At 44.2% G+C, this 18166-nt stretch overlaps 1 protein-coding gene across 4 annotated transcripts in view; it reads left to right on the forward strand.

Annotated features, from left to right (window-relative positions):
• The window catches only part of PDZRN4 (PDZ domain containing ring finger 4), a 269511-nt gene that overhangs the window by 23975 nt on the left and 227370 nt on the right, over positions 1–18166 (forward strand). For 2 of the 4 annotated variants that reach the window (XM_066991970.1, XM_066991964.1), the window contains 2 exons: positions 4035–4121; positions 8057–8161. In XM_066991970.1, coding sequence (XP_066848071.1) covers positions 4035–4121; positions 8057–8161 — 192 coding nt within the window. Of the gene's footprint in view, positions 1–1062; positions 1089–1371; positions 2084–4034; positions 4122–8056; positions 8162–18166 lie in introns of those variants that run through there. The other 2 variants (XM_048065897.2, XM_048065898.2) reach the window with 2 other exon arrangements.

An 18166-nucleotide genomic window follows, 5' to 3' on the forward strand; every position in this document is an offset into this window, starting at 1 on the left:
CTGATCTGCAATGAAATGCTGTATAATGTGTATAAATGTTGTATAATGTGTTAGAGTGCATTTTCCCTGAGCTGAGACTATTTGGTGGTGCAGTTTATTTATTTGACAGCCATGGTAAAAATGCAGTTGGAACTGTGAGTTTGTGTGTGGCAGGTCAGAAACAGTAGGTTGCTGCTCAGAAATGTTTGGGTCTGAAGATGTTCTCTGAGGTATTGCCAGTTGTTGCTGTTTGAAATTGCTGAGAAACTTTTGTTAAGCAAATTACGGGTAAGTATAGCTGAGATCCGTGGTCCCACGTAGGGTGCTAGGGGCAGGGATGTGCAGGGATTTTCTTCCTTCTTGGGGACAAAGGATGAGTGCTTGCCTCTTGCCTTGCTCCCGTGTTGTCCTCTCAGTCATGGAACAGAGCCATTCATGACTGGTCTGCAGAGCCCCCCGGCTTTGCTGGAGGGATGCTCCCAGGAGCCAGAGCTGGAGGCAGGCATCTCAGAGCTGGTGAGGGCACACCCCGGCTCTGCCTCAGTAGTCCTCAGGTCCAGAAAATACCTGATGGTCTGGGCCTGGGCAGGTGTCTGCAGGCCGAGCCTGCTGTCCTCTCCAACAGGGACAGTGCCTGACCTGCACGTTAAGGATCCCAGTGAAGAAGCACCCTGAAGACCCCGTCCTGCTCTCTGCTGGGAGGTTTGCCACGGGGCTGGGGGGCAGCAACCCGGCCCTGTGTTTTCAATAGTGGAGTTATGTGGGGAATGCGTTAGGGGTTTCATGTTTCAGTGTATGTTGTGGGCTGTGCGGCAATGAAGGGGTAGGATCCAGCCTGGCTATTGATCCTGACTATGCGTTTCCAGATTTTGCTGTGTTTTAGCTTTTCTTAGGATGAAAGTGTTGTTTACACATATGTTGTTGTTTAAGGGAGCTCCACGAGCAATTTTCTTATCCCGACCATATTTTTTTTTTCGGTGCGGTAACAAAGAGAGCATTCGTACGGGGGGGACTTGTGCTTCCTGTGCCCTCCTGCGTATCCCAAACCAGGAGCACAGCAGAGAAGCGAGCGGGAGCAATGCGGTAGAGACCCGTCCGCACGTACAACGGTAAAAGAGCCGGAGCGCCTCGAGGCTTTGCCAGCCCCCTTCCCGACCCGACCTACAGCGACCCGCGGGGGGATGCGGGTGGGGAGCCGGGTGCGGGTCCGGGTGCGGGTCCCTGCATCCCCTCCCGTGCCCCGCCGGCCGGGATGCCCGGAGGTGGCGGGGCGGCAGCTGCGGGGAGCGGGAGCCGAGGCGGGGGGACGCGGGGGGAGCCTCGGGCGAGGCTCGCTGGGCGCCGCCGCCCGCCGCCCGCCTCCCCCGGCACGGCCCCGCTCCTCCGCCCGCCCCTCGCCGCCGCCCGCCCGCCCGCCCGCCGGGAGCGGCTCCAGCGCCGCCGGGGCCGCCCCGGCGAAAGTTGGCGGCGGCCGGGACGCGCCATGGGCTTCGACCCGGAGCGCTTCGCGGCGCCGGTGGCGGCGGAGCTGCAGTGCAAGCTGTGCGGCAGGGTGCTGGAGGAGCCGCTGGCCACGCCGTGCGGCCACGTCTTCTGCGCCGGCTGCCTGCTGCCCTGGGCGGCGCGGCGGGGGCGCTGCCCGCTGCGCTGCCGGCCGCTGGCGCCCGCCGACCTGCGCCCGGTGCTGCCGCTCCGCAGCCTGGTGCAGAAGCTGGAGGTCAAGTGCGACTACAGCCCGCGGGGCTGCCGCCGCGTCCTGCGGCTGCGGGAGCTGCCCGCACACCTCGCGGCGTGCCGCTACGGGCCCCCGGCTGCGCGGCCGCCCGGCCCGGAGGAGGGCGGCTCCCCCGAGAGCCCCCGGCCGGGCGAGGGGCACCGGCGCCCGCGGGCGCTGCGGGGAGGCGGCCCGGAGCCGGGGCCGGGGCAGGAGCCGAGGAGGGAGGCCGTGAGCTGGAGCAGGAGGGAGAAGGCGCTGCTGGCGCAGCTGTGGGCGCTGCAGAGCGAGGTGCGGCTCACGGCGCTGCGCTACCAGGCGAAGTTCGGCCAGTACATGAGCCACATCAGCAGCATCACCCGCGACCTGACGGGCGGCCGGCGCGGCGGGGTGAGTGCCGACCAGACCCTCCCGGCCCCCCTCCGGCAGCCGGGCTCGCCCCGTGCTCGGTTTCGCCCAGCCCGACCCCCCGAGGGGGATGCGGGCGGCCGGGTGCCAGGACGAGCCCTGGGTGTCCCCTGCTGCCCGCGGGGACGGAGCCCCCAGCCCCGAGCCGGCCACGCTTCTGCCCGGTCCCAGCGGGGGCAGCGGCGGGAGCAGCCCCGGAGCGGTGCCGGGCAGCGGCGGCTGTCGCCTGGGGGAAACGGGAGGGAGAGGAGCAGGAGGGGGGTTGGCTCCTCGGCTGGCAGCTCGCAGGCACGGCTCCGGGCTTCACCTGCACCCGCATCGGGCCACGACCCCTCCGCCTCGGGGGAGCCGGTGGCCGCTCAGCTGGCTTCGGCTGGGGCGCGGAGCCGGCTTGGGACTTCTGCTGGAGCAGCCGAGAAGTCGCCTAAAGAACTGGAGGATAAATTCCTTGTAAACTTGGGAAAAGACAGGGAAAAGACAGCAAAGCGTGTTTCGCGTGGGGAGAAGCGGATTGCGGGGAAGAGCTCAGTGCCTGGCGCTTTCCATCACTCCGGTGGCTAAAGGTGGGGAGGGGGTGTTTGCGGGACACCTGCGGGCCTAGAAACACGGCTCCTCGTGGCATCGAGACACCTTGTGTCTGAAGACCTCAGCACTTAAATCTTTTTTTTTTCCCTAATTTCCCCGGGGTACAATATCGCAGGTGTGCTTCGTCTCCGGGAGGATGCGCTAAGGTCACACGAAGGGGGCAGCAGGGGCCGCTAAGGAGTGTGCGGAAAAACAGCGAGTGCAGAAAGGCGAGGGGGGGTTATTGGGGTGTCCAGAGGGGGGCTGGCAGGGGGCTGCTCTCTCCGGGTCGCCGCCGAGCATCTGCCATCGCTGGGCACCGCCGGCAGGGGCCGCTGCCCGCACTGCGGCTCGGAGCCCGGCCGGGGGCGAGGGCAGGGGGCGTCGGGGGGGCTGGCAGCGGGGTCCCGGTGTGGGACAGATGCACCCTGCTGCCACAAAACGCCTCGCCGTTAATAAAACTCGGCCTTCAGCGTCAGGTGTTGTGTTGTGATGTTTGGATGGGTATCATCGTTTAGGTGTCACAGCTGTGTCATTTAGGGACCGGCAAACCTGACAGTGCTGGGTGAATACGCCCTCTTCATGGGGAATACGGCTCCTAAAACATAACTATTATCATATATGAACTACATAAAATAAGCTAACTTGCTATGCTGAACCCCCCCCCCTTTTTTTTTTTTTTGGTTACTCTTTTTAGAAAATAATTTACCCGTTCCACTGAGGGAAAGAGCTTCTTTCTCCTTTTCATTTTGAACTTTGACTCCATCACTTGTTTTGATCACTTTATATTTTACAACTTGTCTACCAAAACAAAACAAAACCCTTTTTTTACAGAAATGTTTCTTGGATTCTTCCTTTTGGGGAGGAAAGTGAGAAGCTAATATAAAAAGTTGGGCTTCGTTTTCTGTGTATATTTTTCCTGAAAGCTGCGACAAAACTGTACTGATATAGCTGGCTTTTGGGTCTGAAAATTGTCATGTTGAGTATTTTAATCTATATGTTATATAAATGCCTATAGGGATTTTGTAGAGATTGCAGGCATTTGGAGCACTGACTTTTTTTCAGTGGTGCAGAGCATTCCTCCCATCCAAAGCCTGCACTTTTTTCTGTTCAGCACTTAAAATAGTCAGGTGCTTTGGCTACCTGTTACACTTCAGTGGTGCATGTCTTCCCTTTGCTTTTTTCCAGTGTCTTTTGTTCTCATTTCAGCCAAATTTGCTTTTGAGACCTGTCTTACATGTTCTCCAACTAAAAATCTTTGTACGTTAATGCTTTCATTTTTTTTTGTTTTTTGTTTGTTTTGTTTTGTTTGTTTGTTTGTTTTTTCAAGACAATATGCTTTAACAGTTTTTCACCTTTTTCTTTGTAGGCAGGAGAACCCACACCATTAACAATCATGCTACACAGAGAAAATGATACTTTGGGATTCAATATTATAGGAGGACGACCCAATCAGGTAATGAGAAAAGTAACTGTAGGTTACTTTTTGACCACATTTTCTGTTGTTATGTACACTGTTAGTCGTAAAAAAGTCACTTTCAATGACGGTGTGGAATCAGCTCCATAGATATAAGTACTCTGTGTTATCAGGTATAATTAGATTCTTGTGAGAATTGGATTATTCTCACTTTCAGGAAAGGTGTTCCCTTTGTTCTTGCCTTCAAACTTTAGGCTGATCTACACTAAGTTCCCATGTGAGTAATATGTATTCATGGAAACTGTTGAATGGAAATCTCTGGGACTACTTACAAGAGTAATTGTTGCAGGATTAAGCCATTGGAATTTTTGGAAACTGCTAGCTTTTTTTCATTTAAAGGAGAGATGAAGATTTGATTCTGTAGCTCAGATAGTTTAAGCACATGTCCTGCTCTCACATGCCTGCTTTCAATTTTTTTTTTCTTTGTGAACTGAAATACAGTTTTCATCGATCTCATATCATAAATGAATCTGGTCTCACAAATCATCAGTCTAGTTTTAGAAGGTTCATTAAAAACTGTAAAATATGAACAAGGATCACTACCCCTCCCTTCCCCCCTCCCTCCACGAATATGCATAAGAATATGCAGGGATTTTTTTAACTTCATCCTTCCAAAAGCATTAATCAGGACTGTCATTACATGTGAATGGTATAGAAACCTGTTAAACTGGAAAATTAATAGTTGATTAAAAGGGTTAGGTAATAATTATGCACTGATCAGGTTCTTGTTAAGTGGGAGAACTATAACCTGCTGCTGTTATTGGGGAGGGGAATGGGACCCTGTATATTAGTTTGGCAATCTTTTGCTCTCAGACTATATTTAGTGGTGCCGAAGAGTCTGTTCCCATTAGCTTAAGAAGTTCAGTCTGCACTGCAGAAATGCTGTTCCTTGTGGGTAAATGCACTTATCAAATGTGTGTTACAAAGAAATCCAATGCAAGAGTTTCTTAGATTTTCTAATGGAAGGATGAGACAACAGGCGCTGAAAGATAAAATACACACACTTAGATTATATTCATACTTTCAATATACCAGTAATAAAGTCCATACAATCTTTGTTTGGATAGTTTTGGATTGACTTCTGTTATCTACAGCAGTGGGAAAACTGCAGGGAAAAGGGAGCATGGTGTTCAGCTTTCTTGGGATGTCAGCTGAGTTTCTCTGAAGTACTCACGTGCAAACAATGCACACTGGAAATGTTCTTGATATTACAAACTGTTAGGCTTTATGAATGAGTATTATGAATATTCTGAAAGTTTAAGGAGTAAATGATAACTGTATGAGTGTTTCTAGCACTGTTCTGGAGAGTATGGCGGACTGTAGAGAAGAAAGTGGTCATGTTCTACCATTAACTAACACCGATAGTTGAAGACAGAGAAGGTGGTGGAGCTGTGAGGCAGAGCTGGGTATCAGGGTTTGCTGGGTCATCTGATGTTGAATTCAGAAGTTCTGATTTGTTCTCATTGTGGTAAGCGTGAATACTACACACGGTAGATTGGTAGATATCAGTATAAGCTCTGATTCTTCATGGCTGGAGCCAAAGGAAATAACAGGAAGAAAGGGTCGAGTAGGCTCAAATAATGAAAATAAAAAACTCTGCTCAAAACAAACAAACAAACAAACAAACAAAAACCCAAAACCAACCAACCAACCAAAAACCAAACCAAACAAAAAACCCACCTGGATCAGGAACTGTTTAGTAACAAGACAACAAGAGTTTATGAAGGCAATATGTATATTCAATTGTTCAGGGAAAAAGTGCCCGTTGGTGAAACATTGGCTTGTGTAGGGGAAGAGCAGAACACTGGTGTTGTTGCATTAGTCCTGTAGGTGGGAGTTTTCACCACACGTTATTGGTGTTTTATATATACAACGCAGATTTTTCTGTCTGGAAACAGGTGACTCTTGGTGACTTGGTACATACATGCTTATATTTGATGTGTTTAATTTAAAGTCCATTGTAGGTTTCCCCACTGTTCACCTTCTGCCTGAAGGGCAAGAGGAGAGGAAAGGAAAAACTCACCACAAGCTTGTCTTATTTTGTCAGGAAAGGTCTTATTTCACACGTGTATGTGTTTCTGGAAGGTGGTTCATTATTCTGATGGAACAAGGCTACTTTGAAGCCCGCTTTTGTCTTGGGCCTCGCTCTGGCTTGCAGAGGCTGGCCTTCTGAGGACACCTCGACAAAGTCACGCAGGCATGACTGTGGGCTCCTGCAGTAGCCCAGGGACTCAGCTAAAGGGCAAATAAACCGTTAGCCTCCGTATCTTCCCCCAGCCCCTGCCTTGCAGCCTGTGAGCTGTGTGAGGAGGTGCCGAAGTGCTGTATGCTTTGTGGTGTATTTTCTCGGTAGGACTTGTAGATAGTAGTGCGTACTACCAATGGGGACCACAAGTAAGACTGAAATATCCTTTTTCTTACCGGGTCATACGCTGATCTCTAAAAGGGCAGTGAAATTTCTTATGAAAAACACACACACACGCAATTTTGTGTGGGTGAAGGTAGTGTAATATGGCCTTCCGTTTTCTTAAGAAAGAAACAGACCCTACCTTTTGTGCGTTTTGACTAATGGCTATTATGCTTCTTTTGTCTCATTGCTTACTTGGGAACTCAGTGGAGGTCTGTTGCTCCACCGTTCCAAAATATTTCTGGAACTGTTAAAAAATTTCCCTTTTGCATCTTACCTAACACCTATGAGTCTCAGTGACCAAGGAAAATAATTAGGAGCTTATGAAGTCATAGCCTGACCAGCATCATGTTGAACAAATATCTGTTAATCTGAAATCTACTTGGATTGAGTCTCCACGGGACAGCTGCCATATACTGTAAAGCATATTTTACAGTGGCTCCATATTTTGTAATGGATTTACCAGTTTTCTTAATGGAAAAAATATTTTTTTTCCCCACAAGTGTATAGGACCTAGTCCTAGAAACTTGTACACATATGAGTCATACTGGTGGTCAGGGATTCACTGGTAACAGAAGGAAAATAAGCATCATATCAACTGCTGTCCAAAGCATAAATGATTTGAAAGAAGATTCCTTTATTGCTGACTAGGTTATTATTTGTATGAATACTTTAAAATACTTATAGTAGGTAGCGTCTGCTTTGAATTATTCTTTTATTAATATTGACTTAATACTTTAAAAAATGTTTTAATCTCTCATGTGATGAAATGAAGTAATTTTAGCCTGTGCAACAATATCAGGTATATTTCAGCTGTAGTAAATAATTTGTCTGCTTCAAATTTGACCTTCATGTCAGTTGTACTTAGAAATGTGTAGAGATCAACTGGAAGTGGGTTCTCTTTTTGTCCACAGCTGATCTGTATAGATTTCACAGCTGAGCAAGTTCTCAGTCTCCCATGTGAATAGGATTTATGAGGTTAACCAGTTCCAACCAAATCCTATCACTGTTACATGCCAGCTAACTAATGTCACTTTGTTCCTTGGGGCTTATTTCCAAATGCAGGAAAACATTTACAGGCGGCAGTACTGCAGGATCACTTTCCTTCCTGACAGAAACACTTGGGCATCCTTTTTAATGAATATCTTCCTCTGTGCATTTACATAGTAGTCTCTGTCTGCTGTGAAGTGAAAGGTCTGCTTTAAATATTTTAGCTAGGATCTGATTACTCTTGCACCCTGTGTCTCATTTAGACTAAAATAACCAGAAGTGAATGGATAATCTTATAAAAAATGCTGGAATACTTCATTAATTCTGTCCTTTTGATTAATGACTATTTCTTGTTAAGCAAGTTTAAAAAAAAAATCCCAAGGAGCTTAATTCTCAGCTAGAAAAGCGAGTCGCATATTTCAGGTGGATTTGCATTGTTCATTGCTGCTGGTTGTAGTACATTTCATTTCTTGTACTAATGTGGTCCTTTTTGCAACTTCCGTCTCTCCTGGCACAGAACAATCAGGAGGAATCTGCTGAGGGAATTTATGTGTCAAAAATTTTGGAAAATGGACCTGCAGACAAAGCAGAAGGCCTGCAAATTCACGACAAGATTATCGAGGTAAGAAAAAAAAACCCTGGTGGATTAGTCTGTTATATTATCAGATTAATCAAGGATTTGATGTTTTTTTACACTAAGTATGCTGTAAGTTTGCTCTTTTGCCATGTCTAAATGTGATTCTTATACACTGAACTGCTCAAACGTTTGCCAGAAGTGAAGACTCGTGGGTTATTCTAACAACTAATACACGTATTGGTCTCAAGATTAAGCCGATATAAGCAAGGCAGAGGTGTAGACACTGAAATAGCAAGCAGGAGAGGCAATTTGCATTTATTTTAGGTAACTTGAGAAAAAAGGCTAAATGACTCTGTGTAAATTCACAGTTTTAGTGAAATTGATTTTGCTTTTTTTGGGGGGGGGTTCTGTTGTGATTATGCAACTCGTCACAGAAGCTGCACTGATGAGCAGCATTGTGAAACTTCTTGAGCAATTAGAGAAAGTTCTTCCTGCTATATGATCATAAGTAGATCATCTGTGGTTCTCACAAGGACCAATATAGCTGTTTCCCAGCATGTAATATGCCGGCATGGAAATTTGAAAGTCTATTCTTGTGTTGTATGCAGCTTTTCTCATAAAAGAGAAATAATTATCATTTAAAAAAAAAAAGAAGAAAAAATTCAGTCTGAAGAAAAGGCTTCTGCCTAGCCTACATCTGTAACCATAATTAGCCTTGTAAAAGGCGTTAAAAGAGCAGTTTGAAGTAGTGACCAGAATAGATTCCTTATAGTGCTGTCAAACCGGCATTTCACATCTCAGCTCTAATACAACTCTCTTAATGACAGCATGTAACAGTAGCTGCTAGGTTTGTTTAGGATACACCACTTTAGCCTTGGGTTTAGAGGAGGCTTAGAAGTGTTGTGTGAATTTGCCAGTTGGACGGGGTTCCAAACAAAGGTACGTGAAACAAGTGGATTGGGAGACAAATGGGGAGTGCTGCTGCTGGCATCTGGCATTATTTCATTATTAAGGCCTAGAAACAGAAGCCAAGATTGTTTGAATGCTCACTGTGCTCTTAATTTTGGGAGCCCAGAGCAGTGTGTGAAACCAAATTATTCCATTTTCTTGGAAAAAGAAAGCTCATGCTCTTCACTGGCAGATACATGCATCTCTAGTAGAAACCAAATTGGCTGAGCATAACTGAACTTGCAACCTAATTCCTTTCTCCCGTAGATACACAAAAAGCTTAGCATAGATGTTTTTGTAACAACAGCCCTATGCTGAAAAAATCTTTCTTCTGACACTACTGTTTCACTTAACCACACTGTAAGATCCAGAAACCAACGTAATACAGCGTTTTATGCATTTCCTCATCATTTCCTGCCTTCATTTATTATTTCTTCATAGTTCCTTGATTTTTAAAACAAAATTGAGTGGTTTTGGAGGAAGGAAAAATAAATTTACTATTTATTGTTTATTAAACTTAAGGTCATTTCTCAAAATGCCACTACATGCTTGATTTTTATATGTTTGATTTTTGGTTGCATAAAATCATGCTGGTATTTAGATTGCTACTGAGAGCATATTCACACTTCCATGTGAACCTACAGACCCAATGTAACATTTGTATTCATACAATACTGAACTGGTCATAATTTTCACCATATTAATATACAGCATGTTTGTATATACTTTTTTTTTGTGTTTAGACAAGCATTTAAAAGTGTCCAGGGTTAGGTCAAACATTTTAATAAATGTTTTATTGCTTCAAAATTTGCTAAACTAAACTAAAAAAAAAGGGGGGGGGAAGGGCAACATTAAGACTTTATAAATGAAACACAAACAAATAACTATTCCTCCATGCTAGATCTAGGCCAGTGGAAGCAGCTGGAGTCAAAAGGTTGAATTTTACCTGGTCCATACGTAGCTGTTGATGCCTTCTTGCCCCAGGATGCCCTGCCAGCCCTGCTGCGGTTTGTTGGGAAGAATCAATATGAATGCTACTGCTTTGAGGAAATAAGTCAGACAGATGGTGTAACTGTTTCAAAAATGTTGGCAGACACACATAATATGAGTTTTGGTGAGACAAAACGTGTGTCAGCTTGGGTGAAAAGTTGATAGGAAGTGGGACTTATTATTGCTTTCACTTCACTCATTTGGTGATCTGATCTAATGGGTGATATTTCGTGAGACTGTTTCTTGGTAATCAAGAGCAGAAGGAACCGACATTGTTGGAAGAGCCTTTGATAGCTGCAGTCAGCAGTGTGATGCCACGGGTGTTTCTAGTAATGCGTAACTAATGGGATAATGGACAGAACTATCCCATTAGATCGGGAGAAAATCTGTTCTCAAGGCATGTTGCTAAATAAAGAAGGTAATTTGTTTCAGTGCTTTATCAGATGTTGAACAAATGTTAACTGCACGTGGTTGACAAGAGCGAGTTGTGTGCATTTAAAATGACCATCTCGTGTGTAACCTACTGCAGCAAATGACTCTGGCAGCTGGATTTGTGAGCGAAGTCTGGCAGATACAAGCATTGTGGTCTTTTACTTCATATATGTCATCACCTACTCTGGCAGCTTTGCCAAATAATTATGATATGCCAAATAATTGTTATTTGAAGGGGTGCCAAGGACAGAAATCAGATTTCTTCTTTAAGGTTGTAAGTGTAAAAATGCATGACCTGAGTCTGTGGAGATTTTTGAGGCCATTGTGCCCAGAATATGGGCAGTACAGTCTCTTTGATGCATTCATTGGAAAAATGTTGGTGTTTGTGTGGGCTTTACTTTCAGGTGAACATATTTTGTGCTTGAGGACCTGAAAACTGGACCAGATGCTTGTGGGACGGCATGTTGGTGGTGGATGAGGGTGACAGAGGTAAAGGGTGACAGCCTTAGCTACCCTGTGTTAAGGGGCTGCAGCGCTTCCCAGGGTACTGTCACAGGACCCTCACTGATCATTTTCACTGTTCTGCTGAGGAACAGAGGATTTCAGGCCTCACCACAGCTTTTTCCTTTTTGCTCAAGGCTAACTTCTGTGAGAAGAGACTTGTTTACGCTGAGTAAAGTTGGCCTGGGACAGTGACATGAACCAGCAGCACTTGGGAGATGTGTTCTTTCAGGAACCTGCTTACATGTCAAAAATGATCATTATGTGTTCATTGAGGACAAACTTTTCTCACTAATTATTTTCATATAGCACGTTCCTCCAGATGTTAGGGTATTCTGCTGCTTTCATAAGTTTTTATCCAAAAACTAGCTCCCTAAATTAACAAGGTGCAGCATGTGTTCCAGGACTAAATCCTGATCACACGCTATAAAAAGAATCTCATAAAACACGATGCAGCATTGATATCTGTGACTCCCAACATGAAAGCCTCAATTATGAGCAGTGGTATAATGCCAGCAGACCTCTGTCTTTTAGACCCCTTTGTCTTCTTCCATTCCACCCTGCCTATGAATGCCAAGAGGAGGGGAGAAGCAGCGAGCCATGCACGAGACTGTCTATTAGTCTGTGCTGGTTCAAAGAGTTCTGGTTGCCGCTGGGAGAAAATAAAAAAGCACCCTTCTCTCTCCTGGAATTTTAGGATGGATCACAGTTATACAGCTGTGCATCATTTCATCTCCCCCTCACTTCTTGCAAAGCTTTCCCACTGAATAGGTTCACTGCTCATCTTTGCTAATGCTAGTAGCCACCTCAAGGCAATACAAATATGATCCTTTGCAAAGTTGCTGATACACAGAAGTGTTTTACCTGACGCTTTTATTATATATATTTATAGTTCTGAGCAGTAACGCTGGAACTGGCTCTTTCTGCATGGAGGAAAATTTTGCTCTCTCACTTTGCTTCACGTAAGTTCAGCTTCACATAAGAATGGCACCATTTGGCCAGAGCTCCAAGTACACTGATGTCCTGTGGGTAGTCAGTAGTTAATGCCTTTGGAAGAGCATCAGAAAAGTGCAGGCACTGAGTGATTATTTCCCTGGGGAGCTTACAGTCATGTGAAAGCTTCTATTCAGAACTAGTTCTTTACACTTGGTGTTGCCTTTTTTTTTTAAACTATATATATAATATTACATCTTATAGAAACTGATATGTAGTCTCTGGTTTTGAGCCCAGCTTTAGAAAAAAACAGTGACTGATTTTCTCAAATCCTCTTTCGTTGTGCAAGTCACAGTGTCTTGCAAAATACCATTGTATTACTAAAGTGAGGCATGCTGATATTTTATCTTTTCACATCAGTGTTGCCCAAAAAAATACATGACCAAGACAGAATTTGCAACCCAGATGGAATTCCTGAATTTGCAAACAAAAAAACAACAGGATTTCATGAATCTGGGGGAAAAGAGTGACTCTTAATTCACACTGTGTAGGAGACAAAGCCCTATAGTCATGGCTGAACTTTCTGTTGTAAGTTTGCCAAATAACAAAACAGCAGTGAAAAACCTGTGTGCATGTAAGAGGGGCTTAGGCTGAAGACCAAACTATTTATATGAGGAACTATAAGCACATCATCATCTGGAAGACTCAGGATTTTTATTTTTTTGTTCTGTTCCTTGCACTGTAAGGCAAAGGCTTCTGTTATTATACTCTCAAATGAAATGAGAGCATTGGCCCCTTTGCATTTTAGTCAGTTGATTCTTATTAATTCCTTGACTGAGAAACAGGCATGATGGAAAAGAGAGGGAAAAAAAAAAAAAGAAACATTTTTAGTCTGGGATTTTTAAGTCTTTTTGAAAAGTGAGATGGATGCATATGTATTATGACTATATTTTGTTTATGCAGCCTGAGCTCCATAAGTGTATAATAAATTAAGCTTCATCTCTTATTCCATGTTTGCCTTTGTTCTTTAACTTTTTTGGAGAGTACACACACAATGGCTTTCAAGCGCATGTCAGCAAAGCCAGTTTCAATAAAGACGAAGTCTTGAGGCTTATCCTGGCAGAAGCAGCTTACATCTGCAAAGCGCCTACACAGAAACTTTTTAACTATTGCCAGACTGCTGACTGTGCTGTGTGTCAGCTGTGTGATGTTTTATCTTCTGCATGTTTCTGTCATTACACTCGCTATGTTGCTCAAGCAAAATCTTTGATACCAGCCATGTTTATTTAGCTAGGAATCTCCACTGTCAGATTATGTCTGTAGAAGTAGTGAGTTTAGAAACTGTCTTGCTGGGATCAGAGCTAGTAGATTGGGGATGGCGTTGAACCAAAGATGCACATAATGTGACCAGGAAGATCTGGGTGGTAGCTGAGGAACATTTCACACAGATAATTTCAGCAGAGTGGATTTCAGCATATCTAAATATGCCAACGTGGCCTTAGGTATGTTAAGTTCTCTTAAATCCTTAACAAATTCATGATGTCTGGCACCTACATTCATTAGATGCCTACTAATTAGTCTGAAAGATCCTTGGCATAATAAATCAGTGTATCAAGGCATAGAAATGCCTGTAGCTTCTTTTCACCTCTCCCTCACCTGTTGAAATACAGGTTTTTGGACACCTGAATTCATTCAGCTGTGAGCACTTCTCCAAGAAATGGGAGATCTGGGTTGTGGGCTCTGCCCTGCTTGCAAAGGACTGAACTTCCATACCCAGGTAATTACTCTCATTAATAGGGCAGAGGCTACCCTGTGCAAGGCCAGCCCCCCCCCCCCCCCCCCCCCCTTCAAACTGAGCTAGGTGCTGACAGGCATTTGTGAGTTAGGGTTATCCAGTGATAATCTAGTAAGAAATGGCTGCTTGTTCCAGAGAGTTCTATCTGGAATTCCGGCTCTTCCTCTCTCTAGGGGAGTGCTGGTAAATGAGAGTTTGCCTCCGTCTTGTGTGATGCCAGGTTTGTGGCTTATGTGGCATATTCTTGAATGATACTTGCATTTCTGACCTCACAGTGTCTTCTCTTTGAGAATAGAAAGTAGCAAATGATGTTAACCAGGATGTTCTTCAAATATTACACTTTCCTAGACATGGAAGATTTGGGTTCCATGACTGAATGAATACCAGACTTTGGGTCTTTGATGCAACCAGTCTCTTTTCAGTTGTGCCCAGTGACAGGATGAGAGGCAACAGGCACAAACTGAAGCACAGGAAGTTCCAGCTGAATATGAGAGGGCACTTCTTTACTATAAGGGTGACAGAGCACTGCAACAGGTTGCCCAGAGAGACTGTGGAGTCTCCTTCTCTGGAAATATTCAAAATCCGCCTGAATGTGATCCCGTGCAACATGCTCTAGGTAACCCTGCTTGACAAGGGGCTGGACTGGATGATCTTCAGAGGTTCTGTCCAGCCTCAACCATTCTGTGATTCTGTTTTGTGTTCAGATATGCATGTTCTCATACATGTTCTCATAGTGCTTTTATCTAAAAAAGAAAAAGTGAAAGTGCCAAACATGGTTGGAATGTGACAACTATACAAACTCTCCAGAAAGTTATTAGCAGAATTGGTGTATCCAATGTGCCATATCATCATTTTCAGGAAGTCTCTTCAGCCAATGGTTTGTTAGTCATAGCTACTTTGAGATGCAGGTAGCTGGTGTGCTGCACCTTTGTATGTGCTTGGATGCTTCTCTGCAAGGGGCTCCCAGTAAACGAAGAAAAGGAGATACTGGGGTGGCTGGAACATGGCAAGGGGCAGAACAACATGGAGTATTTCTGCAATGTGACTTGGTATGAAAGGGGACGAGAGCAAGCTAAGGGGAAGCTGTGAACATCATGATTTACTTTTTTTTTTTTTGCTACTTCTACCATGTTGGGCCTTGGTCTAGGTGTGATTAAACATGATAGAAAGGCTTTGGGAGTTTGCGTGCACATGAGCATGCCTAACTCGCTGTCTCCAACAAGATATTTCTGTCTTGGGCTGATTGTGGTGGGTCTCTCCAGCAGCTGGACGACCACATGAACAGAAGAAAAAGAATGAAGAAGAGTACACAAGGAAGAAGAAGAACAGCAAAAAGTGAGCATTACAATTAGAGAGGACAAAGCAGCAAACTTACGTTTCCACAGGAGTACTTTTGAGTGCCTCCCATAAATAGGCAGTGTGCAAGAAGTGAAGGGGATATAGAAAAAGTGGTTAACCAAACTGTGGAGTAGGACCATGTATATGTGCACCCACAGTCTGACAGGGAAATAAGGTGGAACAATGCTGGAGCAAAACTGCTAACTGTACTGTGTCTGCAGAGTGAGGCAGTAGCCAAATTGGCAAGTCAGCTGTGCTGTTTAGGTAGGAAGGATTCTGGTTAACCTGTGGAAGAGCTGACTAATATAACACCATCTATGGGATCCTGCTGCCATGCACCATAGATCCCTAGGCATTGTGTGAAAGCCTGTTCACACCCATCTTCTTCATAAAGTGTCTAATCTCACCCCGAGGGATAATGTGTCAGAAACTTGGCAAGTTGAAACTCAGCATTTTCCTAGATGTCCTGTTTGAGCTTGTCTTTGCTACACGTCATCTTTCTCTTCCTTCCCATTGATTTTTTTTAAGCTTTAAGGTAAACGTTCCAAAACAATTGATATGTAACACACTACCTCACCCAGCAGCAGCAGGAATGTAGTTTTATAGTCAGATGGGACAGTAGGTTTAGAGTAAATTTTTGTGTATATGAGGTCTTAGAGGTGTTCATGAACACTTTCAGGAATGCATTAAACAACGTAACTAACACCTGTCACGTGCTGCTGCTTTCATCCTCTTCCCAGGAAGAGAAGGGAATGTGCAGAGGAGTGTTTTGTTTAGAATTTTTTCAAATGATTGCATATACACACATGTTGGTGTCTATTTATGTTAGGGAAGACAAGGTCATAGAAATGTAACTTTACGTTTGTTCCTGAAGGTGGCAAGGTTTTCTGATGAAGACTAGTGCTTTTTTGTCTTTGCTCTGGGCATAATCTCGGACAAGAACTGAAGAAAGTGCTTTCCCTTCCATTGGCAAGCTGTATCTCTGTAACAGGCAGTTCAGCTGGGCTTTAGGTGTGATTGTGTATTGTTGTATTGGTCTTGGACCTTTAGTATGTCTTGTAGATATGGTGTACTTGACTCTTGATGTGGAGCTGAAATATCATAACCTGATGAACTCCATCCAGAAGGCTTCAGAGAGTGACGGGCATTTTCTGGTAACTTTCTTTGACTGTGTTAATTGTGTGATGAAAACAAAAAGTCAGAAGTTTCAGAGCACTTCAGGATGGATCAGAGGTGGCTAGCCCTTTGACACTTGTATGATGAGGACTAGTTGGAATAACTGATGGTAAGCCAAGCTATGAAAAGCTCTAAAGTTTGGGACCATGCTGAGTTTCTTGCTTAGAACTGAAGGAAGTGTAAGGAAGCTGTGTCTCCCACAGCACATGCTGCTGGCACCCCAGAAGCCCTTGATATTTTTCAGAAAGTGAAAAGAGCTTTCTTTAGCCTTTCATAAAGGTTGTTCTTTATTGTGGTTGAGACAACAGTTAGAGGGGATGACAGCTTACATATGTCAAATGAATGCAGTGTTTTATCCTCTTAAGTCACTGAACTGATAGTTGAAATCCAAAGGCTATATGCTCCAAGAGCTTTGATCTCATCTGCCCTTTTTCTTAATCAGCTAATTATATTTGTAGGGAGTTGCTAATCACTGTTCTCTGTAATTGGAGGCTGAGTGAGAAACGCCATTAGTATCTGCTAGCGAAGAAATGTTCAAAATGAAGTCATTATTCATGGCTTCGCTTAAAATTAATAACCTAATTTTTAAGGAGCTGTGAAATGGAAGCATGCTGCTCCTTAGAACTTGTGAAAAGGAGTAGTTGGAGGTGTGTACAGCATTGTGCTTTCCAAATGCTTTGAAAATTGGAGTGACAATGTAAAGAAGGCTGTTGTTTGGAAGCTGCTTCTCTCCAAAATGCAAAATTCTGTAGCATTTAAGACAGAAATGGAAAAACTAATTTTCAAGTTGGCAAGAGCAGATGTGGTCTCTTCACCATCAAAGACAATGCTAAGTAAAATCATATATACTAAGCTAAGTACATTTGTTACTAATACACAGACATTTTACTAAATGTTTGTCTTGTCTGGAATTGCAAATCTAATGTAATTTTATGACTTTACATGTAGACCCAACTTGATTGAATCACTGCTGCAGGAAAGGAGCACAGAATGACTCAACACTGCTTCTTCATTCCAAATAATATTGGAAGGCATTTTCTTTATAAAATGTTGTTGACAAAATAAGTCGTGGCTGCTGTGTTTATTTACATAGCAAGTCTACATGTTATTTACAGAATGATATGATTTACGTAATGTCTTCTTTAAGTAATGTTTTTTCCCAATCTTGTTACTTGAAAAGACAAACAGTAGGATGAAGGGGGAAATTGTGGAAAATTTAAAAACAAGAAGAAAATAGCAGGATGTCAAAAGTTAAGAACTAGAGCATGAAAACCAAATTTGAAAATTGCTGTATTCTGCACCTATCAAATAGTTCAGCTTCTCTACAATATGAATTTCTGTCTACACGTGGTTATCTAATGTAGGAGAAGATCCAAAATAGGTTGATGCAGAACGTGAGTTTTTCCCCTTATCTATTGCTTTCTGACTATTTGGAGCATCCACAATTTGAGGGATGTGGTAGCTCAGAGCTTGCCCATCTGTTTCTGAGTATAGTCTTTCAATCTTGCGTTAGTTTCTTTAAGCATGCTGATCAAGTGGGTTAGTATCTGAAGTCCTTCCAGCAGCTTGCAGGAAGAAGGCATGCTATTTTAAATGGAAGGGATTTGCTGTCTTGCATGAATTAAAACATCTGGATCCCTACATTTCTCTGTTACAGTTAGATTGTGTTGGGCTAGTCTTTGGCACATGGCAAGTATGGAGCCATATGGTCTTCGTGCTGTCAGCAAGCCTTTTCAGCACATACCTTAGCTTACCCCCCGCCTTCTCTGAATGGTAGCTGCTACTGCAGCTGGAAAGATAAATGTTCTAAGAGCTTTCAGACTGTTGTGCCACTCTTCCTGGAGTGGATTATTTACATTTTTGAGTGGTATAATGTGCAAGTCTAGAGCAGAAAGCTGGCTCCTTCATTTCCCATGCAGTGGTCAGAGCCCTAATCC

The sequence above is a fragment of the Anser cygnoides genome, chromosome 1, assembly GCF_040182565.1.
Source record: "Anser cygnoides isolate HZ-2024a breed goose chromosome 1, Taihu_goose_T2T_genome, whole genome shotgun sequence".
Taxonomy (NCBI): domain Eukaryota; kingdom Metazoa; phylum Chordata; class Aves; order Anseriformes; family Anatidae; genus Anser; species Anser cygnoides.